Source organism: Plectropomus leopardus, chromosome 4, assembly GCF_008729295.1.
Source record: "Plectropomus leopardus isolate mb chromosome 4, YSFRI_Pleo_2.0, whole genome shotgun sequence".
Classification (NCBI taxonomy): domain Eukaryota; kingdom Metazoa; phylum Chordata; class Actinopteri; order Perciformes; family Serranidae; genus Plectropomus; species Plectropomus leopardus.
The window spans coordinates 8748459-8774223 of record NC_056466.1 but is presented as its reverse complement, the minus strand read 5'-3'; the positions used below and the strand labels follow the sequence as shown (position 1 = coordinate 8774223).

The following is a 25765-nucleotide window of genomic DNA, read 5'->3' as shown; positions in this document are numbered from 1 at the left end:
TATGTTGTATGATGTCTGAAGCCTGATGTCTACATAGCATCTATAACTATTGTTATACTATTTATGTGATTGTAAATATGGTACATTTTGTAAATATGTTGTGACTGATGTTTGACTGTCTCTGTAGTTACCATAGGTTGTATATAAATATGGATGACCCCCCCCCCCCCCCTTGTCTGTGCTGTGCTTAAGTGAAAATATCTGAGATACAGGTGATGTCATCTTACGATGGTGATGTCATTGAGAGCTGGATTTTGGGCAGGAGCGGGGTAGTTCCCGCCAAAACATCAATCTATCCAACTGCGAGCAGCTTCATAGAGTGCAAGCGCGTGGACTGTGTTTCACAGCTGTTAATCGTGGCAGAAAATCTCCTTTTTGTATAATTTGATAACTCATTAAAACGAAACTTATCATAAAAACAAACATGTACAAACAAAAGGGTGATGAGAACTACCTTTAGTGACAGAAAACATCTTTGGAAAAAATTTATTTGGGGTGTACTTTGAGTTTTTGGTTTCGCCAGTGTCCCATTTATCGACATAGAGGGGCGAGCTTTATGTGACCTATACTGTAGACAGACACCAGGGGGCGATAGAGATTGAAAAGCTACACTTTGGGGGAGCTGTCTTGTTTTCCATCTTTATATACAGTCTATTGTAGTTACACTGTGTTCATTTTGTTAATGATATTCTTCCAGCTCTTTATACTGCTGTCTCTGACCAAAAGCTTCCATAGTAAACATGATTTTCACATGGATTTGAGTGTGCAGATGTGCTTCTTTTCACTGTTCATAACGATTCAGCTCCAGCATCTCAGTCTCAGTCTCAGTCCAAATATCGTGTGAGCAGCGTTTTTCCAAGATTTGACCCCCTTCAAAAGTATTTTTCCTCCAGCCTGTGGGGAAAACACATGATCCTTTGTCCATTAGTTTAAAGATTTAGATTTGAAAACTCTGATGTTTGAAGTTTAAAGATAAAGATTAAATCCTGGAGCTGAAAAAAAGTGCCAAGTTTTTTTTTTTTTAAGCCAAAATTAGAAACTAGATGTGTAGAACAAAGTGAATTTGATGTAATATTAATATTTTATTTTACATGTGTCCAAGGACTGGAAATTTGATAATCCAACAATAATTTCTGTATTCACAATTCTGGCGATTTTTAAAGAATAAAATACAAAGTTTTCTGTTCCTCCTCTAAAGCCAACATAAAAATGTCCTCCCCAGTGCCTTTCTGCACCACTCCCTCTCTTCCAATAAATAACAAACAGTCCCTTATACATTTAGAGTTTGGCAAAGATCCACCTAGCATGACAAATGGTAGTTGCTGTTATTTTTAATGTATTAAATATTATTATTTTAACAACTGGTAATGTGCATGTCTGCATTTTGAGTACACACTTTTGAGTACAACTCGACCTCTAAAACTGTCCTCGCGTCCATTTTACTCATGTTCACACACTGTTGTTAAAACCGTTCTCCTAATTTGAACAGACAACACTCAGAGCCTCATTTAATTCCTCGATGACCTCTGAACAACCTTTGTCAGTTGCGGAAAGGGGGCGGGTGAGGCAGAATTTTGTATTTGGGACGCTGTGGCCTTTCAATGTTCTCTTTGTGTCTTTGCTCTGAGCATCCTGTACATATTGAGAAGATACAGAAGAACACTGCTGGACATTTTTTACAGACATCAGCATTTGATTCAAAGCAAGAGCAAGCAGTCATTAAAAATGCAGTGAATCATCACAGCGTCAATGTATTTGGAACTGTAGACAATAATCTGAACAAATGTAAAAAAAAAAAAAAGAAGTTATATCCTGGACAGAAAAGAAGCTGCTCTTTGGCTGACAGCCCAGACCCCATTATGGAAACACACAGAACCACCAGTCTGAAAAACAGTGTTTTGCACACAGACACAGCAACACCTTAGTAACAACACACTGTGAGGCTTATATGTAAGAATTTGTTCTCCGCCAACATACACACTGAGGTACAAACTGAAGACCATGAAACAGAAACATGTTTACAAATGATAATTGAATTGACTTATCCAGATGTAAATATCCGTTCCTCCTTTATATTAATTTTCTTTATGATAACTTGAATTGTTATAAAATTGTTAAAACATATAAAACATTCCAATACATTATAAACATAAAAACGTCATTATAAAATAAACGCATGTATATACAGTAAGTGTCAAAAGGCTATGCATTTTCACATAAAACTGCAGTCACATCAGGTAATTTCTTTGTACCCAAACTGGATTGTGTTCACACATGTGCTACGAGTTAAACAATATGCACATTTTCACAAAGAGCATGTTTGTTGATAGATTCTGTTTGAACATTTGCAGTGATTAAAGCATACCCTCCATTATATATCATATACCCCGGGGAAATTTCAGGAAGATTGCAAGGTATGAAATATTAAATACCATTTCAGCCTACTAGGTATCCTCTTGATGATGTGGGACACAGCAACCAACGCAGGACATCAACAAAATCACATGGTTGGGTTTAGAAAAATACATCATGCTTTGGCTCTATTCATACAGGAAGTCAACACTGGGCTCCCGGTGAGAAGTGAGAAAAGGTGACGATTTGTTGGACCCATCTACATCTCCTCCTGCCTGTCCTCTGAGGACTCTCCAACTCCTTATTACCTTACTGGCAGTGTCTTCAACTCGCACCGTCCATCGGCGTATCATATGGCCAATGAATGGTGGCTTTTGATGTCAGTAGGCGGGTTTTCATTAACCTTTCAATTGCGCAAGTTTAAATTACGAATAAAAAATATGTGGAAACACGTCAATCTAAAAAAAAAAAACTCAAAAAAGTTTTTACCCTCACATGAGGTGTTATATAAGGTGATTCAAAAAAGCCATATTTCGCAAAACTGCAATGGAAACGCTTTTTTCGCTTAATGCACATTTATGGATGCCAACCACCTGTAAACCCAAAGAAGAAGAAAAAGTACAACAGTGTCACGCGACATTCTGCAAAACATTTCTAGGTATGTGTGGACGGAGGAAGAGACCGAGATCTTCTTAACTCTTACACGAGACAAAGAAAGAGCGATTTTAGATTGGCTTTATTGAGTGGCTGCAATAGAAATAAACCTGCCAATGTTTTGGACATCCATCGGCGTGCTTTTTTGGAATGTTATTGTGAGAGGAAAGTCACGTAACAACGCAAGAGAAGTCGCATAAGATCACTCAGTGGAAATGCAGTCATCTCGCAATTGTGTTTTATTGAAATTTCAAAAATATCGCTTAAGTTTCGCGAAAATCTGTTATGGAAATCCACCTAGTGTCTGACGCAGAAATCACTGACAAAGTGGCCGACTTCAGAATGAGAGCAGGCTGAAATTCCCGGTGTAAACAGGCTATATATAATGTCAGAACATATTTTGGTTTGAATAATCTGATCGGTTTCATGAAAACTCACTAAACCCAAGAAAACCGAAATCTGCAGGATTGACATTTTTAAAATTTTGTTCGGTGAATTTAATAACTGATTTTAAATTCTGTTGCTGATATGGAGTAATTCAGCACGTGTGGTGCATGTGTTTTGCGTGTGTGTGTACATTATTCTGTTTTGAAAGCTTTGAGGGCGGAGACAGACAGGAGGGAGTGCATGATCACGGCTCCAATATTGTAGAGCACCAGCAGTAGTATCATATTCCAGGTATAAAGCTGCAGGAGACAAGAAAACACATCATTTACACAAACTCAAGTGATTAAAGACTAAATCTTCTCATGACATGGGACTATCCACTTTAATTTATCTCTTTTCTGATTTATCTCGTATTTTTTTATTTTTGTCTTATTTTTTTTTTGTCTTAACTTCAGAAAAGTTTGACGAAAGCAACACACTGACCGACAGAACATCCCCAGCACACCTCGACCTTGAACCGTAATCATAGTCATATGAGGGCTCAGTAGTGGAGTCACAAGGCTCTTTGTTTTGTTGGTTGCTGAGGCTGTAGCAGTAGATGCAGAAAGAAATCAGCGTCCCCAGCAGGCCGACCAGGTTACTGCACACGCACCCTTGAAGCTGCAGAGGAGGGCAGTTGATTCATCCATACACAGATAACATTGTTGTACATTTAAAAATGTGAAATAACCATTAACACTTGCAAAGTATTGTAATTATTACTATTATTATTACAAATAAAGTAAAAATATAATGGCAAATTCACTTATGCCTTCAACTCAATCACAGAAATAAATATTGGTATTGTACATTTCTGCAAACCATGTATATGTTACATTTGTACATTATTATTTAGGGGATACACAACCACAGCTGTAGTTAATGTGTGGTTATGTTTATATTTATAGTTAGATTTGTTATGGTAGTGTTTTGGCCTCAAGTACCCGGTATGGGGGCACAATCCTGGCAGAAAATGTAGCAATGTATGGGAAAAGAAACACCATTTTTATTGCACTATTCACGCAAAAAATGCAGCAATGTCTCAATAACAAAACAAACGCTCTCTGTTGCACTATCCTGGCTGTAAACACAGCAGCTCATAAAGAAAAAAAAACAAGCTTAACATCACACTATCCCTACAGAAAATGCAGAAAACAAAGCGATCTCTTGGTAAAAAATTCCTGGCTGGAACTGCAGAGACATCTCTGTAAAAAACAAAAAACAAAACCTGTTTTTGTTATTCTGTTGCTGCAGAAAATGCAACAATGTCTCAATTAAAAAACAACCACTCTCCATTGAACTATTTCTTCCCAAAAATGCAGTGATGTCTCAGTAAAAAACAACCACTTTTACCACTATACTACGTCATCTGGAAACTTTGATTTAATGCATACAAAATGTACAAATGTAATGTGTTTGTGATTTACAGAAATGTAAAATGCCAACATTTCAGTCTGGCAACTGGGCTGATGCCTTAATATTATAAGTATCTATTCTTAGGGTATATAAAGTAGCACTTGAGACAGACTAAATGATTGCTAACCTAATGGAAATACAGAAAGCTGAAAAAAGCTTCTATGATGTTTCAGATTTGTTTGTTTTCAAAATCTCATATGCATATGTCGATCAGCTAGCTGTGTGAACGTACAAGTAGTCTGCTGGGGTCCCTCTCATAGGCGATGGTGAAAGATCCTCCCACTACAATCTGCAACACACACACACACACACACACACACACACACACACACACACACACACACACACACACACACACACACACACATACACACATTAATATTATTTTTGCCGCCATTAAAATATAGAAATGTAGCATCCTTTCTGAAATACAGTGATTTTGTGCCATGAAATCTCACAACAACATGAAAACACTGTGAAAAGAGCATCCGATAAACCTTTAAACGATGTAGAAAACATTAAGTATTTGTGCATTTATGTTGTCTAAGTGTTTCTATGCAGCCCTTTTTGTACAGATGATTAAAGTGGTTACGCACAATGAAAAAAAAAAAAACTATCACACAATTATGTAAGAATTGTGACAGGTTTAGTTCAAGCTGTTGAAACTATTCAGACTAAGAATTAGAATAAGAATCATAAGGTACATACTATAATTCCTATGAAAAGTGGCGCCACAAAGAGTTTTGGCAAAGTTGGATCAACGAAACTGAGCGGGATGGACAAGATCACCTGGAACAGCCCCAACAGGATGGTCACCACCTACACAGACACACAGCTTTGGCTTCACACTCTGCTGAAGAAGAATTTTTGGGAAGTTAGACTTCCTATTGAAATAAAGTCGACCACTCAGACTGAGTGGTGTCCTGATCTCACCGCAGCACTGTAAGGGTCGAACCAGGGGAAGAGACGATGTAACCTGGGTTCAGCTGCTGTCACTGCACCGTCCGAGGACATGTTACTGAAAAACAGGAAACCAATGTCAATTGCACCATTACTGATCGGAAGTTTTTTTTGTTTCTTACCACAAATCTATTTCTGTTATTACTGTAGTGAGAAAATTATTCTTTTACCATATATATTTTGACTTAAATCATCTTATAATATCATATTAACCTTTAAAATAACCTGAGGAGAACTCACATGAACTTGTGTAAAAATCTTTGTACTAACGGTCCTTGGAAGTTTCATTTGTGAGTTAGAAACTTGCTGTTGCAGGGAAAAGGAGACAATTGTCCTTTGTTTCAGTACATCCTATCTTAGTGGAGGTAAACTCCCTTATTCTTCAAGCGCTGTGTTGTTCAATGATAAATATGTGACTGAATGAGATCTTCTTTGTCAGAAATCTTGCACCTCTTGGTGTTTGTTTTCTGCCTTTCAGCTGAAATAGTTTTGACTGATTTGTTTTTATCACTTTAGTAAGTATACAAAAGGCAGCTGCTTTTGTAATGCAGTAATTTCCAACACAATAACCAAACCAAACCCATACTACCCACAATTACATATAAGAAAGCATTTGGAAAACACTATTAGTATTAGAGTATTGTTTGGTTAGTGAGTAACAGATTAGCTTTAAAGGTTCAGTAGGTGCTTTCATAAAAATAAGTTTTTGTTTTATTTGCAGAATCCTGACAGTAGTACACAACACAAAATATATATATTCTGTATATATATATATATATATATATATATATATATATTTACCAAAACACCCTATATATATATATATATATATATATATATATATATATATACCAAAACACCCAAACATTATCGACTTGCAGTTGTACCCCTCTGTGAACCACTCAAGTTGCACTTACAGTTTACCTCCCCTTCTGTTCCTGAGTCATAATGTTGAGTAATGACCAGAAAAGTGTTTCTGCAGGACATTATGATGAAGTGTGATAAAATGCCAGGACTTCATCAACATATCCGTTATCGTTAGATAATTGTGTAATTTTTTGTGATAAATACTGCATGAATTCTTGAGTTATGGCCAAAAATATGTTTGGTGCAGTCTCAGTGAGTCCAAGCGGATGTCTGTTCAAAATTTGAGGAAACTCCCTAAAGGTCTCCTTGAGATATTGCGTTCATGAGATTGAGACAGATGCAAGGTCACAGCGACCTTGAGCACCACAGTCTAATCAGTTCATCATTAAGTCCATGTGGACGTGTGTGCCAAATTTGAAGATATTCCCACAAAGCTTTCCTGAGATATAATGACAGACATATAGACAAACAAATGAGGTAAATAAGGTTCCTCCTCATGCTCCTAATGTAAAAATCTTTCCTGCCTGAACAAAAATAAACAATCAATAATGAACTAATGATATGGCAGAAAAAAGAACGTACGAGTTTTTCTTTAGCAAAAATGAAATATGTTTCATTTGCATGTTTCACACGTATCATATCAGCGTTTCTGAGGTGACCCAGAATATGAGCTGACCTCATCTGGAGGTGGAGGGGATGGTGGATGGTGTGTCACCTTGGCGAGACACACCTGCCAAGGTGCAAACCACCGTTCAAGATCAACAAACAACAAAACTGATGTGTTTTAGCAACCCATCAAAGTGTCGCAGTTGGCTTCTTAGGCTTCAAATGTGGGTGCGACCTGTTGCTGTTTTGCCAGCAGCTTTTTAATCACTAGATGTGAGTGTTTTTTAGTGGTTAGTCACAGTTTTAAAAGTGACTTTTTATGCACCAAATGCGGGTGCCTTTTAGCAAACCTGACACTGTGCTACAAGCAGCTTTTTTTAGGCACCAAACATGGGTTTTTTAGCAACCTGTTGCTGTGTCTCCAGTGGGGAAGGAGCACAAAAAGCAGTTTTATTTTATGGAGACATAAATGCTTTTCCTAGGTATTTTAGGTATTTTAAGCAAAACAAAACCTTTTCCATAACAAAATCAAGCCCCCCCCCCCCAACATAAGCCACATAACAATGTGCACATTTTTCCTGCTGATAGAGTTGCTCATGAGTCCACTGGCATGCTGTCAAAGTGTCTGGGAACATGTTGACTCTTATTTTTATCTTCCCAAGCTCCCACAACACCAAGTATGGTGTTTGCCTCCTGGAGGGAATATGAAAAACGTCATGACATAGAGCTATGTGGACAAACAGTCACGCAGTGGTTTGGAAGTCCTGGTGGGACCTCCTGTGTTGTGGCTCTATATACGGGTATCCCTCTGATTTAGCCTGTTTCGATCAGTAGGTTAGATTCAGGGAACTAGTTCACTGAATCAGTTAGACTGCCGGAAAAAAACTTTTCCAATTAAACAAATGTTGTCATTTTAGATTAATGTTTGAAAACTGCAAACCATAATCAGAGAGGAAGAGAAGCAGACTGTACAAGAAAAGACATGAATAGACCCCAAAAAAACGACACGACAGACCACGTGGTCATGAGAAACCAATGAAACCAAGCAGCATGTGTGTTGTCATTGTGCAACTGTATGCGTGAGTGTCCGCTGTGTGCGTATCTGTGTGGACAGAGAGGAAAGGATTGAGAAATGGTAACACAATGAGGTAGTGAAAGAGGGAAAAAAAGGAATTGAGAGGAAGAGAGAGTACGAGTGTGTTAGTTCATCAAAACCACATGTCACAATCCTCTTAGGAAAGACAGGAATGCTGCAAGATGAGAAGCAGATGTGGTGGGAGGAAGAGGAGATGAGGAGGAAGAGGGGAGGGAGAGTACAAAGAGTGGGGTCTGAGGGTGAGGGGAGGAGGACGCTGACAATGAAATGAATTAACAAGGACCAACAGCAGTCAGGGGAACATTTTGTACATGAGCGGTCCAGAAACACGCTCGTTTATGTTTCTTTATGCACTCGATACATTTGATGTATTTTTTTTTAACCGTATGGTTATCGATGTGGGTGTTTTGTTGTGAGGGTTTGAGGATTTGCTTGGGATTTGCAAATACATCACCATGTCCTTAACACCATGTTTTTCCTCCTCAGTGAGTGCAGCATTCAAAAGCAGAGGAGAAACACAGGGAAAACCTTTTAATATGGCGCAGAGCTGCAGAATTTATGATAAATGCAGCATTTTTTCTTCTGGATCTGTGCAGAAATGTGGAGGGTATAGACAATGTGCATTTAAGTTTAGAGAGGTACATACAAATATAGACCGGGCACACACAGGTGAACACAGGGTGCATTCAGGTACAGACAAGGTACATACAGATCTGTAGCCTGGAAGTTGGCTTCACCCTGGTTCCCTCATCAAAAAGTCTACGGGATTTTTCCATTGGATTTTGGATTATTGCAGAAAATAAGATCTGTGGCAAACAAACGTTTATGATACTGACACATTTTGTTCAGCAAGATAATCTTCACAAATGAAGATGACGTGATGACTGATGACGTTCTGTAGTCTCATTTAGCTTCAGAGCGCCGTATTTACTGACATATTTTATGTCGTAGTAAAAACATGAAAGTCTCTTAAACTGAAAGCTGAATTTGTCATCGGGAGGTGGAAGCAATCGTGGATGCCGTGACAGCTGCCACACGCATATGTCCCAGGGAGCCTAAGACAGTGTGTGAGAACACAAAGCCCACAGAGACAAGTGTTTCCCATCCTTCGGTTGGTTAGATTGTGTAACATTTAAAAAACAACCTTTTTTTTTTTTAACAAAATAGCTTTTGCATTTTGAAAATTACATTCTATGGCATCATAATGATGGTTTGAATTTGCTCCACCCTCCAGCCCCAGGACATATAGGTTTCGACATTGTGCATGCAGGTAAAGACGAGGTACATACAGAGTGCATACGGGCGCAGACAGGGGACATACATGTATGGACAGAGGGCACAGAGGTACAGAGTAGATACAAGTACAAACAGGGTACATGCAGGTACAGACAGAGTAGAAACAAGTATAAACAGGGTACAAACAAGTATAAACAGAGTACTTGCAGGTACAGACAGGGTACAAACAAGTATAAACAGAGTACTTACAGGTACAGACAGGGTACAGACTAGGGTTTGACAGATTACAGACCCGGCCGATTATCTGGGCCAATATTTGGCATTTTGCAGATTATCTGTATCAGCCTTTTATTTTATTGATCTCCGATAAATTTAATCAATGAAAAAGTCTACGTATTACACTCAACCAACACCAGGGAAACTCAGTCTACAAGACATTCAAAGCAAGTGTCAGAACAGGAGGAGCTTTTACTTTATAAAGCCTCGGGGCACTACTTTTATTCATTCATTTTTTATTTAAATCTTTACTAAACTTTTTTTTTTTTAAAGTTGCTGGGAACTTGCTGTATATTGTGCTGAAAGTCTCAGTTTTTATTCAACATTTGCTAAAGGCATTTAAACGAAGTTTTGTTTTGAAGTTGTTATATTCCAAATTGTAAATTTTGAAAGAAAAAAAATATTTTTTTATTGTAAATGCATATTGGTTCCAAATATCGGATTGGTGTCGGTTCTGAAAAACCAATATCTGTCGACCCCTAGTACAGACAGTTTACAAACAAGTATAAAAAGGGTATAAATGCATGCAGACAGGGTAAACAGAATACATGCAAGTACAGACAGGACACGTACATATACATAGTGTATATAAAGATATGGAAATTGTACAAACAGGTATTGATGTGGTACATGCTGGTACAGACGGGCCTATTTACCTGATTGTTTTCTGTATTTTCTCGAAATTTGGTTAAAATTTACATTTGCATGGAAACATGGCTAGTTTTTTCTTCATCCACTGTGCCAAAACAATTGAAAATGTATCAGTGTCCTCCTAGTTATGGACAACACCAGACCACTACTGTTTCATGTTAAGCTCTCCAACATTTAAACAATAAAAACAGTGTCACATAAAGCAGCGGGTTACTCACGTGGAATAAGTGCAGGGATGCCTGAGATGTCTGTAGATGATCGACAGGGTTTCAGAACAGCTCCTCAGATGAACTTTCAATGGTGAATTTCCCGAGAACAAGATGACTTCTGGTATGCGTGAAAAGCGGAGGAGGAGCTCAGCTGATTCCCAAAAACAGGAAAACTCTCTCTCTCTCTCTCTCTCTCTCTCTCTCCCTCTCTCTCTCTCTCTCTCTCTCTCTCTCCAATAAACACATCCCCTCGCGCGTCCGCTTGCAAAAAAAAGAGAGGCCGTAGTAGAGTGGTCGAAAGACGCCCAAACCTAGAAAGGACGACAGATTTATCAATTAATCTCGGAAGAAAAAGGTAGGAATGAGACATTTTATTTCCTCTCATAACTAAGACAAAAAGCGTAAACGTATCTGTCACCGTCATAGTGAGGGGGATGGGGGGTCTTGGTGTTTTCATTGTGAGTAAAGTCTATTAAAGATGTACAATGAATGATTAATTAATGATATTTTGCATTGACAGACTATATCAGAGCACAGTAGTATTTTCCCAAACACTATGTCCTGCAGCCCAAGTCTAATGAGCGACAAGTTTACGCAATATTCTCTGATCGGTGTGTGCGTAATGTGCGTAAATGTTAACGATCATCCTGAGTGACCGCAGCGCTCATCATTCCCACGCACGATAGCAGTGACAGTCAGTAATGGAAGAAGTATCCAGATCCTTTACCTAAGTAAATATACTCATACCATCCTATGAAAATACTCTGTTACAAGTAAAAGTCCTGCTTTGAAGCGGTATTTAAGTAAAAGTAAGTATTATCAGGAAACTGTCCTCAAAATACCTTGTGCAGACAAATCTTATACAAAAAAAGCACCTCAAAAACTCAGAAATATTTTTAAGGGGGAAGAAACACTCAAAACTCAAAATGATGGGTAATTTAATTGATAAAAAAAACCCATCGTATTTTATACACTCTCATGAACTGTTTTGCAAAAATCTTGATTTATAAAGTAACTAAAGCTGTCAGATAAATGCAGTGAAGTAAATAGTGCAATACTTCTTTCTGATGTGTAGTGGAGTTAAAGTATAAAGTAGCACAAATATAAAATACTCAAGTGAAGTACAAATATCTTTAATTTGTATTTAAGTACAGTAGATGAGTAAATGTACTTAGTTACATTCCACTACTGGTGACAGTGCTGCGCCGACTCTATTCAGTGGGAAAAGTTTGCCTGCAGGGCGATTTAAACCAAGGTGGGAGATGATGTAGTTCAGTGAAAGTTAGTTTTGTATTTCAATATAAATTTCAGTATAAAGTGTTTACTATCATAACTGATACTGTCAGACTGATGCAGCCTCCAACTATATTTGACTTAATTGTAACCACATTTTTGCCAAAATTGGATTTTTAGTAGAAGACGGATATGTTTTACATCTGTGACAAAGTGTAAAAGATTGCCCACTGGAGACTCAACATTTGGCGAATCAGTCTCTGTCATAAAAAAGAGAGAGAAAAACTTTGACGACAGAAACAGAAAATGAGATCATTACTCATGAAATGCTTTTTTGCTTTTACAAGAGGAAACCAAAGGCAGCAACACAACAAACAGCACAAATCTGTGAGTGAGGCAATAATATGTCAGCTAATAAATCTGTGAAAACAGAGCTGTCAGTCAACCCAGTCAGCAGGAACAACGTAAGCACTGTCGATTGCGCAAACTATGGATACGTTATATTTGTACATTATAAGTGGATACACATGTGGTTAGGGTTAAATGTGCAAATGTAACATTCATGGTTTGTGGATACGTACAGTTTCTTTTGGGCTGCAAAAAGCCTCCAGAAGTCAACGGGCCATTTCAATATGTATTAGCACCTTAACTGCAGATTTGGGTCCCAGTTTTAAACTATATAGAGTTTTAAAATTTTTTAATGTATTATTTTCCAGTTTTCCAGGCAACCATTGGCTGTCATGTGCTTCTGCACAGCATAACAATCACTGAACAGACTGTTTGTATGACTAAATTGTGTCATTCATCACCCTGTAATGTAATGTAAAGCCTGCAGACATTTTCATGATTTTTACCTCATACAAACATAAATAAACCTACAGCTGCCTACAAAAGAGGGAAATATGTCACCGGATTTCTTTGTGTGGTTTGTCTTTGAAAACAACGAGCAGCATTGCTTTCTGTGGACTGATCTATAAGTTGATGCTGCAGTTTGGAAAGTTAGCTCTGCTGTCCTCTGCAGGTGATGGCGGTGGCGGTCTCCAGGGATCTGACGGTACACGTGCTGCAAGATACAAATGCTGCAAAGTTGGCTGACAGGCAGCAGGCTCTGCGTGCCGCCATCCTGAGAGGAGAGCCCAAATCTCTGGGGGTGAGTCCAGATCTCTGTCTTTCTGTGTGTGTAGTAACAATCCCACACAGAAACCACACAGAGCTGCTGCTGTGTTGTGCAGGTGTGTTTGCACTTATGCTTTTAAACAGTCAGGATAACTGGGGGTGCTCACTGGCTCACCTGGTAGAGCAGGCGCCCCGTGTACATCGACTATGTCCTCGCCGCAGCGGCCGCGGGTTCGACTCTGGTGCTGCATGTCACCCGCTCTCTCTCCCCCTTTCACACTTAAGTTTGTCCTGTCCAAAAAAGGCCAAAAACATCTTAAAAAGAAAAAAACAGTCAGGTTAACTAGTTAACCAGGTGGAATACTCACTGTTGTCAAAACGCTGATGTGTGTGTGTGTGTGTGTGTGTGTGTTTGTGTGTGTGTTTTCCAGGTAAGTCAGTTGATGCTGGGGCTGATGGTCATGTCCTACTCCATCCCCCTGTGCTTTGCTGAACACACTGAGGTGGTCCGCTCTGGAGTTCCTTGGTGGAGCGGCATTATGGTGAGTCTGTGCTTGTGTGTTTCGTTTAGATTTCTGTTGTTTTTGTTGTTTTTCTGAAAAGAAACAAAAACTCAAAGCACAACCGTTTAAAGGTTGTGGTCACAGGGATCTTAATCCGATGATGAAATGTAATATTCCTCTGTGCCGCCTCTCTGTCTCTTATGTGTGTGCGCGCCCAGTTTGTCGCAGCAGGAGCGGTTGCTATCACCTTGGATAAACACTGCACTATGAAAATTGTGAGTCTATAAGTTTTGTAATAATGTCCATAAACAGAATAACATCAGGCTTAAAGCTGTGGTAGGCAGAAATCTAGAGAAGGCAGTTTGCAGTTTAAAAAGATGAAATGCTGTGTTTGTTTTTCAGCTGTGGGCATGTTTTACAATGAGCCTGGTGTCCACTGTGCTGTCAGTGGTGGCTTTGATCATCTACTCTGTGGACATCGGCAACAATCCAGAGGTGCCCTGCATCAAAACTGATGACGATTGTTCTGAAGCATACTACTCTGCGGTTAGTATCAGCTTCTTTCCTTGTCTTGTCCAGAAGAAATGCTGCCTTCACATGCTCCTCAGAAATATCTTACTTCCCAGCTGTGCTGGCAAAACTCTGACATACTGTACAAGCATTCAAGAGCTCTGGTCAGAAAAAAGCAACAAACTTAGAGATCATGAGCAAAAAGTTTGTTTTTTTCGTGTTTGATGTTTTACCAAAAGCAAATAGCACAGAATGAAGAACATAGGATGTGGATCAGATATGTAGTTAATGTTTTAATTCCTTTATAACATTATAATTGGCAAATGTTTGCTGAGGTAGCCAGCTTTGTGCCCCTGTTGTCTCAGTGATTAAGGGCTTAAGGTGTTGAAGAGGCAATTACAGTGAAAATTTGCTGCTTTAAAGCGTAAGTTTAAAATGCTTGTGCATGGCGTAATAGGCCAAGTTAGGGTCACTATGATTGAACTTGATATATGGAGATCCAATAGATGCAAATACTAAAATATGTTACTACTAAAAGTAAATGATAGCAACTAGGAAGAAAAAAACTAAATATATAGGCCTATTTTTTTTACTGTCAAATTGTTGTCACTGCTTCAATGCTTTCCACCATTTCTGCTGACAAACGTCACAACTCAGCAAGACAGGTATCACCTAAATTTTGGCATCTTTACAAGCTACATTTGCTTTTAGCTTGTAAATACAATATTTCTGAGGAGCACGTGAAGGCAGCGAAATACTGACCTACTGTAAAAATGAATGCAAGTGCTATGTGTCATCAATAACAGAGGCTGAGCAGAGGTTTAAAGTCGTCCCTCCTCGTCTTCACTCTGGCGGACACAGCCATCTCTGCTATTCTTTGCTTCCTTCTCTTCAGGCAGAGACACAACTTTGGACAATATGACGTAAGACTCCAATACTGTCTCTTGATTAGCAAATTGATTAATCACAATCAAAATCACATCAACAGCAGTTTCAGTGATGATTGTGCTCTAAGACGAGCAGTTGCTGACATGTTTCATTTCTGAATTCTGATTTTATGTTTTTTGGTTGTTTTTTTTGCTTTATTCAGTTGGTCCGTGTGTTACTTTAATTCATGTTGTGCATGGTGTCAGGTGACATGTGGTGAGAAAGTGTCCAAATCCTGCAATAAAACCTGGTTCAGCCTGTCTTAACCCTTTGAAATGTGGATTAACATCAGTTGGGTTCAGATGCCTTTCACAAATATTTAAATCTTTGAACCGTGGAACAGATTGGTTTGACTTCTCTCAAAAACACGAGACAAAATGCATAGAGCAACTTGGCAAGAAATGCAAGAAATAAGTATATTTAGACAATTATTTAAAAAGACAAGCTGCGGGAAAATGTCAATTCAAATATATTCAGAATTATCATTATGATGTATTTAAAATTGTGTTACATAATTATTAATATTTCTAAAACACTTTTTTCAGGCCATTTCCCGGGATTTTTTTCTTTTTTTACCTTGCTAGTTTGTTTTTTTTGGGCTAATATTTAGGGTAATTCTTTTGGTCTTTTAATTTTTTTTTCACATCTTTCTTTTTTTTTTTTTTTTAAACTAATTTCTGTTATTTTGGGGGAAATCACATAAAAATTTGCTCAGTGTTAAAAGGGTTAGAGGACATGGCTCTAATCAAGTGTGATGATCTTAGATTTAAAAAATCTAATTGGTCTTGTTATTAGTATAAACAGATTATCTAGTGCTTTACAAATAAGATTAAGCAGACATAATTCAATTCATATGCAGCTCTTCCTTTATTTGAATAACTTTTAACTAGATACAGGGGGCAAATCGCTAAAACATTCACTTCACCTCACTTGTGGTTAATATGAGAAATTTCCCAGTCTGAGCAGTGTGTAGGATTTAGTGGCATCTAGCAATGACGACTGCAGGTTGCAACCAGGTGAAACTTCTCCTGTTAAGAATTCCTCCTGTGTTAATTGTTCAGGAGCCGAATGGTCCGCAGAGGAAAAACAGACCCGGTGACTATAACCACTGAAAACACTGAATAAACCAGTTTCATCTTTAAAAATATCCATGTTTTTCTACACTGTTGTGTTGTGGAAACTATGCTGGCAGGTGCAAAAATGCTATATGAAATGCTATATGGCAATTTCTACAGAAGAGGACCTGCTCCCTATGTAAAAATAAATGACTCATTTTAAGGTAACAAGCATTTTCAGGTAATTATACACTAAAGAAAACATACTTATAATATTTTATTCAATTTCTGTCAATATATCCTCCAAAATCCCTCACACTGGATCTTCAAAATGCTTCTAACACAGCTGAGAAAAGTTCACAAAGGGAGGTTTTTGTGTCAACCTAAATTTGTTGTTGCTAAATCATAAAGCTGCCACTGAGATTAGAGAAAAAACACAGTATGTTTACATTATTAGCATTCTTACAAAACTGGAGCGTAATGATATCATGCTTTCAGCATCTTACATTTTGACAAGGCTCGATTCATGCATGAAACATGCCAGACGATGCATGTTATTGTCTCGTGGCCGTTGCTATAGTTATGAGTAAATACCAGCTGACACTGTGTTTTAGTGCATAATACATTCAGACTTTGGCTTCTTCTACAATCATAAATAGCTGGCAGCACACCGTGACCCAACTTCTACTTCTACTAACTAATGATGTAAACACTTTCAGAGGAATTTCCACTCTGGCAAGAGTGTGATTTAAAAAACACAGACACTGGGATATTTTACTTTAGATCAGACTCTACTTGCTTTGGTTGGGGGCCAATGTTGCAAAATGACGGGGGGCAGGGGCCAGTCGCAGCAGCTTCATACATGTTTGTAGGATCATAGGACTCTTCTAGGATTTTAGGACATTTCTGGGATTTTAGGACGTTTCTAGGATTTTGGGACGTCTCTCTGATTTAAAGACATTTCTATTTTTTGGGGACATTTCTTAGATTTCAGGACATTTCTAATATTTTGGGACATTTCTTGGATTTTTGGATATTTCTAGGATTTTAGGATGTCAGGGACATCCTAAAATCCTAGGAAATTTTTGGTCAAAAATTTTTGACCAACAAGCTCTATTTTGATGCTGTTTTATGCACTCTGGTACCTTACGTACACTAAAAATACAAAAACAATACACAGTCTGAATCATTTTAATTTTATTATGAACTAGAAAATGCTTGGGAGGCCGTCCAGCATCCTATCAGGGGCCAGATTTGGCTGGCGGGCTGTAAGTTGAGTATCAGAGCTGTAGATCAATAATATTCAACTAATGTCACTCTCCAGCTACACGCTAATAAAAGAAAAAAGCGATGATACTGATAAAAACTGGGGTTATTTTTGTTCTTTGAATGCAAATAAGGTGCCAGAGTGCATAAAAAAAAATTCCAATGGCACTCCCGACAGAATCCCTGAATGTCCTTGAATCATTTTAATTGATAGAAAATTTAACGATTTATATCACAAGTGCTTAGAGTTCCAAAATCTAAGGTGAAAGCAGGTACGCACAGGATAACAATCAACAAAACTCCAAATCAAAAATGAAGACAAACAGAGAGCAAAGGGACAGGTATAAGTATGCAAACACTTATTGTGATTGTGTTAATACTCAGTACTCACCATGTGCTGGTGGGGAAGACAATCGAAACTGGCGGGAAAACACAAGTGCAGGAAGTGGAGTGATCTGAAATGAAAGAGTATCAAAATAAAACAGGAAACAATGAAATTAAACAAAGAAAAAACATGCACTCATGATAGTATCAGGGCAAATCATGACGGGCTGCCGTACTGTTCGATATTTAAAATGAACCTTTTTTTCAGTGTACCTGAATGCATTTTTAAGTATACCAGTCTTGGTCTCCAGAGTGCTGACATAAATGCTGACTCTCTCTTTTTGTCTTTGACAGACTCTCCTTGTGTCGGCTCCATCAAGCCCCACATCAGTCAGACCCCCCGACCTCAACTGATCAATCACTGGACGCGTAATCTTTGAGGTGGTGTATCACTTCTCGTCATCACTGGGTCCACTTCTACACAAGTAATCTGAGCGGACTGGATCAAATTTCTCAAAAATGGGTTGTTCATAAGAAAAAAAACGGTTTCTCAACTCAGATTTGTCTGTATGTTTTGTTCAAAACTTTTCAAGGTACCTTTGATTTAAAAAATCGGATTATCCTGATCCAAGATGAAGGATGATTTCAGCAAGAAAATGTATTTAAACTTATACATTGGTCAAAAAGCCTATATATACATTTATTTATGTTTTGCACTTTTGTTTAACTGTTACGGTGAAAAAGCAGATGAAGCAGGAATTAGGCTGCCTATGATTGTATACCTTTCAGTAAACTTAAGCATAAAAAAAGGATTTTAACCCCATAAAAATAGTCTCCAAATGGCTGTCAATATCAAACAAAAATTTAAATGTTTATTTGTATATTTTTATTATAAGCAAGTAGTTTCTAATAATTTCTGTTTCTCACTCTTTAAATAAAAACACTTAAAGTGACCTGATGCTAGCTACTCCTCATGTTGTTATTTACATAACTGGTAACTGGTGTTATTTACTTCTTGGTATTTTATCACGAGAGAAGAAGTTGCATCGCATCGGTCAGTGGAAATGCAGTCATCTTGCAATTGTATTTTCTCGACATTTTGAAAATGTCGCTCACGTTTTTTGCAAATCTGTAATGGAAACCCGTATACATACAGACGTTAAAGGGTGTGTCTCGCCAAAGGCCGGAGGAAGCGTGGGTATTTGATGACCAGGGATTAGAACATCAACAGAAAATCCCGTCAATGCCACGTTTCATGAAAGCATGATGGTACGAATGGAAACTTTGACATTTTCATCAGGATGCCAAGTTCAAATTCAGTGTCCAGATGTAACTCGTGAGCTGATAAGAATGTCTGCTCTCACATTTATTCAGCTTGCAGGACAGTTGAGTTTGAAAACAACAGCTAGTCTATGTTTCAGCTGCAGATAATCAGTCAAAATACGAGTCAGTTTTATTTCTGTGGTGCCAAATCACAACGAAAGTTATCTCAAGACACTGATTTTCAGCACAGAAGCTCAACTGCTTTTCTCAGGAGCCACTTCTGCAAAATCCCAGGAGGCCAGGGAGCAGTTAAACCAACATCGATAGCTAATATATTAACCCTTAAAAACATGAAGCAATATCACTTTTTTTTGTGCAGCTTTCAGATGTGTTTTACAAGTATTTATAACCTCTGAACCTGGAGTTGGTGTGATTTCTTTCAAAAACATGGGGAAAAAGCAACTTAGTAAAAAATGTTTGGTAGATTTAGGAAAACATTTTTAAAAAGGCAGGGAAAAAAGTCTACAGAAAAAAAAGCTAGAGGACAACTACATTTACAATGATCATAATTAGTCTTGTTTACCTGGTTTGATTTTTGTTGCCGTTTTTGTTTTGGTTGTTTTGTTTGTTTTTAAAACTAAGTTTCAGGCATTTTTCTTGTAATTTAAAAATAAACGTTTCAAAGGGTAAACGATTAGCTCGGATCTCTGTTGGGAGTCCGATGGACCTGAGGGACCCTGGAACTTCAATCCAATAAACAAGCTGTATTTTAATCATCTATTTTGTTATACTAAATGGATTGGAAATGTACAGTCTTGCTATACTGGAAGAAGATACCACTTATGCTGAAATACTGTATATTACTGCTGAGGTTGCACTGTGTGGAAACGCAGACGGTTCTGTCTGATTTAAGGCAAATGAGAAGTGACCCACAGTTTAGTCCATATTGATGTCTATTGTGCTGACTGTGTGAAAGTACTGAAAACATGAACTTAACATTGAGAAATGCATGTTTGCAATTCTACAGACACGTTAATTCTTGATTGCAACACAATTCCTCAAAAGATGTGGTTTAAGAGACCGTTACCCTACACTGCAGATAAACTGATGACAAAGCAACGGCCCTGCCGAGATAACCATGCTGTGTTGTTGCTCTGGTGCGTTTCTCTCTCCCTCTCTCTCTCTGTGATGACAGATCTGGCTCTGGTCTGCTTCCTTCTGGTGACCTCCTCTTCCTGTCTGGTCCACAGAGCTTTCTTTCATTATCTTTCTGTTTCTGAGAAGGAAGTTGGGGTGACTGCATGAGAGTGTCTCAGCACTCTGTTCTGTTGTTTGTCTTTGGTCATTTGTAAAAAAAAGAAATAGGCTATCAGTGTTGGGTGTGAACCAAAACAGTCCACAAAGATGAATGTCAGGTCTGACCACAGAGCTACGCTTGAGGTTGTTGAGCTGCATCTACACTCACCCTGTACTCCTCATTACTGCAAATGTGTGTGTGTGTGTGTGTGTGTGTGTGTGTGTGTGTGTGTGTGTGTGTAAAACTTTGTTTAAATACTCAGTAAAATGCAAACATCGCCAGCAAATAGACATCTGAAAAATGCAACACGAGACTTTGGAACAACTCCACTAGATCAGTTCACTCATATGAATTTCAGCTGAACTGGAATTTTTGACTTGATTTCTTATTCTGTATTTATGTTAACAAGGAAACATTTCCCAGCCAGCATGGAGAGGAGTGATAACAGCTGGCTGGACCCGCTGTGTTACTTATAGGAGCGGTGTGTAAGATTTAGGGGGATTCAGTGACATCTAGTGGTGAGATTGCAAACAGCCAAGGTTCAAAGGTTAAAATTCCTTCAGTTTTATTGGTCAGGAAGTTTTAACAAACCAAATTGTCCGCAGTGGTCTTCTATTCTCCAAAACAAATAGACCAAGAGATTAAAACTGCAAAACATGCTGAATAAAGCAGTTTTCCTAAAGCTGTTTGCCTCCTCATGAGATCAGCACCTGCTAATGTGTCCTCACCTTATTTCTTATCCAGATATACGAAGGAAGATTTTGCCGGGAGAATTATCCACAGAGGTCTCCTTCAGAAAATATGAAAAATTAAAAAAGGGTTTTATCTTTCTTTTTTTCCTTTTTAAAAATAAAAGTTTTCCAACTAAGTTTTACTGAGCAGGCCAAACCACATACAGGCCCAGAGGCAAGAAGTGTCAGGTCACTCCCTGGCCTTCATCTGTAAAACGTCACTCAAATTAACACAAGAGAGACACAAAATGATCAAACATTACACAAAATGATCTCAAAGAGATACACAATTCATTTAAAGACACAAAATGACCTAAAAGAGACCTAAACAACTGCAAAAATACACAAACTAACTATAAAACCTGTCAAAACAACCACAAAGAGCCTACAAAATGACCCCAAAGATGCATTATTACCTCAGTATGACACAAAATTAGATTATTAAAGACACAAAATGGATTCAAGGATACAAAAACCACGAGACACAAAATAACTACAAAAAGACATAAAACAACAACAAAAAAGACACAAAATGACTTGAAAGAAATACAGAATGACTACAAAAGGACACAGCATGGCCTGAACGAGACCCATACAACTGCAAAAATACACATAATAACTACAAAACCTGTCAAAACAACCACAGAGAGCCTAAAAAATGACTATAAAGTAAAGCAAAGCAACCAAAAGAGACACAAAATTACCCCAGAGATGAATTATTGCCTCAGTAAGACACAAAATTAGATTATAAGAGACACAAAATGACCTGACAGAGAAACAAAATGGATTCAAGGATACAAAAACCACAAGAGACACAAAATAACTACAAAAAGACACAAAATGACTGGAAGGAAAAACAGAATGACTACTAAAAGACACAAAATGACATCAAAGACATACAAATTACAAAGTGAGGCATTTGGAGATGATGATATATATAGGGTATTACGCAGTGGTTGTACTGGTCTGGCCCACTTGAGATCAAACTATACAGGGTTGGTACAGGGCTGCAAAATGACACTGAAACAGCAGCTCTGGGACAACTTCTCATTGACCAGAGTTTGAGCCATCATGGAAACTTGTTGCACGCTCAGCCCAGTGGGTGGCAGACATGTCTTCTCATCCATACAACTAATCTACATTGAACCACATCCTGTGTAGCCTGAATTTTGCTTCCCTGGGATGAAGACGTGAACCGCCCCTACTCTGCCTTATTCTACCTCTGATTGGCTTATTATGACAGTCTCGTTTGAACCTAGCCAATCAAATTAACGAAGGCATTAAAAAGTAGTCAATCAAAAGGAAGAGGGGTGGGTCAGAAAGAAAAAGTAGCTTTTAGTAGCAGTTTTACCTGTGGGTGCAACTTTATATCGATTATAAGTGTCTTTTATAGATAGTTATTGCTGTACTAATCACCTTCAGCATGTTTTGTTTGTCTAGCCAAAGAGTTTTCAGCCGGTTGTTTGTACTTACCGCGTTGTTGGTGTCTGTATCGGGGGAGAAAGTGGTGGAGAGTCGCTCCGGGATGATCCAGGAGCTCCGGGGAGCGCTGAGTGACCTGACCGCGGAGGGAAGGGGCTATCTGGGCAGGCTGGCCGGGGAGCAGACGGTGCTGTCGGTACAGAAGGTGAGACGTGGAAATAACGTTAAAAGAGTCACTGAAAACACGGCAGCCTTTCTAAGTGTAAATAATCTGTTATACCGTGAATGAGTACGTTTTTAACGTTTCGCATAGTTCACATCAGGGGAAAGTTACTGTCTGATGGGACGTGTGCCAGGAAAAGTGAACAACATGAAGGGTTATTTCCTGCTTCCACTATTTTCACTGGCAACGTTGGCTTATTAAAATACATGAAAGCAAAGCAGGCCGGTCCCACTGTCTTACATTGTCTTCTGTCCTCACTCTTAGTCACCTAACCCTGAATAAACCTTGATTTCTCCCTCCTCCAGGCTTTCTCTCAGGTCCTGGGTGTTGTGGCAGGAAGTTTGTCCGGGTTTGTGAATGTGCTCTTGGAGTATGTCTCACAGTTCATGCAGGCTGCTGGATTCAAAGGTAAACATCACGTAGAAAGTCTCTATTGTCCATCACAGAGACTCCTGATTAGTTCCTGAGATGCTGCAGACTGATGATGATCCTGCATCTACATACAGGACAGCATTTAGTCTTATAATTCCAGTTATACAGAACCTGGGTCTTAAAAAAAAATTAAGACCGTTATAATGGCAAAAAACCCCATTGTTATTTTTATTTATTGATTTTTTTAAATTAAAATTTTCACTTGACCCCATACAAAAACGTTGCAGAGAACTTGCTGTATATGATGTTGAAGTGAGTTCCAGTTTTGATTAAAAATTTGCTAAAAGCATTTAAACAAGGTATTGTGTTGGAGTTTTTCCAAATTCTAAATATTAAATTTTTTTTTACTTTTCTTGTATATGCACATCTATTCCAAATCAGTTGTAGATCTCATCAGTTAATACAAACCAGCATCGATACCTGCTCTGCGATTGGTCGACTGTTAACAGAATTGCCCTTTAGGGATAAGTAAAGTTGTCTTTATCTTTATCTTATCTTAAACCTTTATCGACCCTTATTCAATACTGAGTTGACTTAGACAATAAAACTGTATGATGTCATTTTGACCATCGACAGATTATTTTCACTGTCTATTTTGCAGCAAACACCATACATTACACATTACTATATGATCTCATGCTCAAACTCGCCGTCCTTGTTCTCCTGTCTTCCTCAGGCGGTCTTCCCATCAGCAAAGTGACCCCAGAGGGGCTGATCTTTGTCGCCCGGTGGGTTCTCGTGGCTCTCATTGCTTACTGGCTCATCTCCCTCATCTTCAGACTGATTATCTCCACTCTGAGGCAGGCTATGTGGCTGCTGAAAGTGGTGCTAGCTTTGGTCGGTTTCGGACTCATCCTGAGTGACCACAGTGTTGGCACGGAAACCATGGCCATCCGACTGGCTGTCCTGGTGTGCGTCTGTGTGCTACTGGGTGTTGGGACTTCAAAAGTTAATGCAGCTGATAAAACGGCTCACCTGGAGGAGCAGGTGAAGATCCTGGAGAGACGGCTCAGAGAGATGGAGAGGTGGAGGAGGACGGAGGAATGACGGAGGGAGAAGTCCAGTGTTTGTTATCTTCTGCTGCCACACGTACAGATGACGGAGCACCGGCGTCCCTTCAGGGCTTCTGGAACTTCAAGAGAGAAACGTTTCTACAGTTTGCATGTTTTCTGTAATGTTTGTAAAAAGTAACTCATTGCTCATGTTTTGTAACTGACACAATTTAATTTCTTAGTCATTCCAGGAAAAAGTAATTTGTTTGATTAATCTACGTGTTTTGAATTTTCTACCTTTGAAATGACCACGGTGGAAATGAAAAAGCGTTTACATCTGATGTTCAAACCGTCCTTTTACCGCATTAATGAAATACTTTGGGAAATACCCGTCTTTGCTGAGATTGATACCTCATTCATGCCAGGATATGATATCAATCTTCTCATCTTGCATCTCAGAAAGAGAGCTACTTAGTGTGTTTTCCCTGAATTATTTTGAAACAATTTCCTTTAACTAATCCAGTCAGATGAAATCCACCTTTCTGGTGTTTCTCCTAATGAGAGAAAATTCTCAGGTCACGCTGTTGCTGTTACAGTCTTTGTTTACTTTGACGGTTAGACGGAGGTTTAATCTCTGATTGGATTTTGGATTTGGTACATGGTTCTGTTGAAGTCATGAATGCTTTTGGATCAGATCTGACAATAAGATTTAAATTCTTATTTCAAATCTGTCTAAACAAATGTAAGTGGAATACTTTGAATGCCGTCTGTGCCTTAAATGTTGTTGCTCATTTTACTATATTACGTTTTATATTAATCCCCTGAGCTCAGTGGTTAACAGTTCATACTCCTCTGGGATAATCATAATGCTGGAATTTTAACTGTGTGCCTCTGGATGTAATTTCTATTCAAAATATTCCACCAGATATTGTTGAACTCTTGTGTAGAGAGCTGTTTTGGGGATAAAATAACGTTTTTTAAAAAGCCCCTTGAGGAACACAAAGCCAAAGACTGGTGCTTTTATTTTTAACGGTTTCTCAGATGACTTGTACTCCTATAAATAATGTTCAGATGCATAAAATAAAAGACGTTTCACAGGTATAAAGATTTGATTATTATTGATTTTGTTGACTTGGGAGTGTGTAGAGTGCAGAAATGTAGCAGAGGATGTACTGACCCTGCTTTGTGCTTTTTACAGTCAAGTGACATAGCCAAACACCTGATAAATCTAAAACAATCTTTAAAAAATGTCAATTTTAGGTTCAGTGTTTAGGATTTAAGAAAAGGAATACACATATGTTTTCTTTAGTGTATAATCACTTAAAACTATGAATTGTTGTGTTTCGTTACCTCAGAGTGAGATGTTTATGGCTGAATCCAGATATCCTCCTCCAGGCTTGCGGACTAAGCCCTCTCGGACTTCAGTCATACTTTCTGTGAGCTGATCACTCACATCACGTAAAATCTGCAAGAGCATAGGCTGCAAGCTGCTGACAGACAGGCCTCAAGTCTGCTTCACTTGTTGCCTTGGAGACATCTGACAACTACATTCATGTGCATGGTGATCGCTGGTGTCATAATCTGTCTGCTCATCTGTAAATAACGAGATATAAATATAATATATAGGCTTTTTTTATGACCGAAAAAACACAGATATTAACACTTCTCTACAAAACAAGCAATTAAACCTACAAAAACAGGTGAAGTCTCACCCTGAGCAGA

The 25765-nt window shown here is 38.5% G+C and overlaps 3 protein-coding genes across 4 annotated transcripts; 2 read left to right on the top strand and 1 right to left on the bottom strand.

Moving 5' to 3' along the window:
- Positions 1-1062: 1062 nt before the first annotated feature.
- On the bottom strand, positions 1063-10871 carry si:dkey-9i23.16 (uncharacterized protein LOC571915 homolog). Its single transcript, XM_042484350.1, has 6 exons — positions 10759-10871; positions 5782-5866; positions 5557-5667; positions 5081-5137; positions 3877-4053; positions 1063-3692 (listed from the first exon to the last, which is right to left on the bottom strand). The coding sequence occupies exons 2-6, from the start codon at positions 5860-5862 to the stop codon at positions 3585-3587; spliced, it is 534 nt and encodes a 177-aa protein (XP_042340284.1). The 5' UTR covers positions 5863-5866; positions 10759-10871; the 3' UTR covers positions 1063-3584.
- Positions 10872-11002: 131 nt separating this feature from the next.
- On the top strand, positions 11003-18605 carry tmem176 (transmembrane protein 176). 2 transcript variants are annotated; one of them, XM_042484349.1, is made up of 7 exons: positions 11003-11101; positions 13002-13132; positions 13530-13640; positions 13820-13876; positions 14004-14147; positions 14918-15034; positions 18038-18605. In XM_042484349.1, exons 2-7 carry the CDS (start codon positions 13007-13009, stop codon positions 18095-18097), a joined length of 615 nt encoding a protein of 204 aa, XP_042340283.1. In that variant the 5' UTR covers positions 11003-11101; positions 13002-13006; the 3' UTR covers positions 18098-18605. The 2 variants fall into 2 exon arrangements, with proteins under 2 accessions (XP_042340283.1, XP_042340282.1); XM_042484348.1 differs by having other exon boundaries at positions 11003-11104; positions 13004-13132.
- A 3689-nt stretch (positions 18606-22294) lies between these two features.
- Positions 22295-25148, top strand: tmem109 (transmembrane protein 109). The gene is made up of 3 exons (XM_042484345.1): positions 22295-22601; positions 22925-23027; positions 23728-25148. The coding sequence occupies exons 1-3, from the start codon at positions 22398-22400 to the stop codon at positions 24096-24098; spliced, it is 678 nt and encodes a 225-aa protein (XP_042340279.1). The 5' UTR covers positions 22295-22397; the 3' UTR covers positions 24099-25148.
- The last annotated feature ends 617 nt before the right edge of the window (positions 25149-25765 follow it).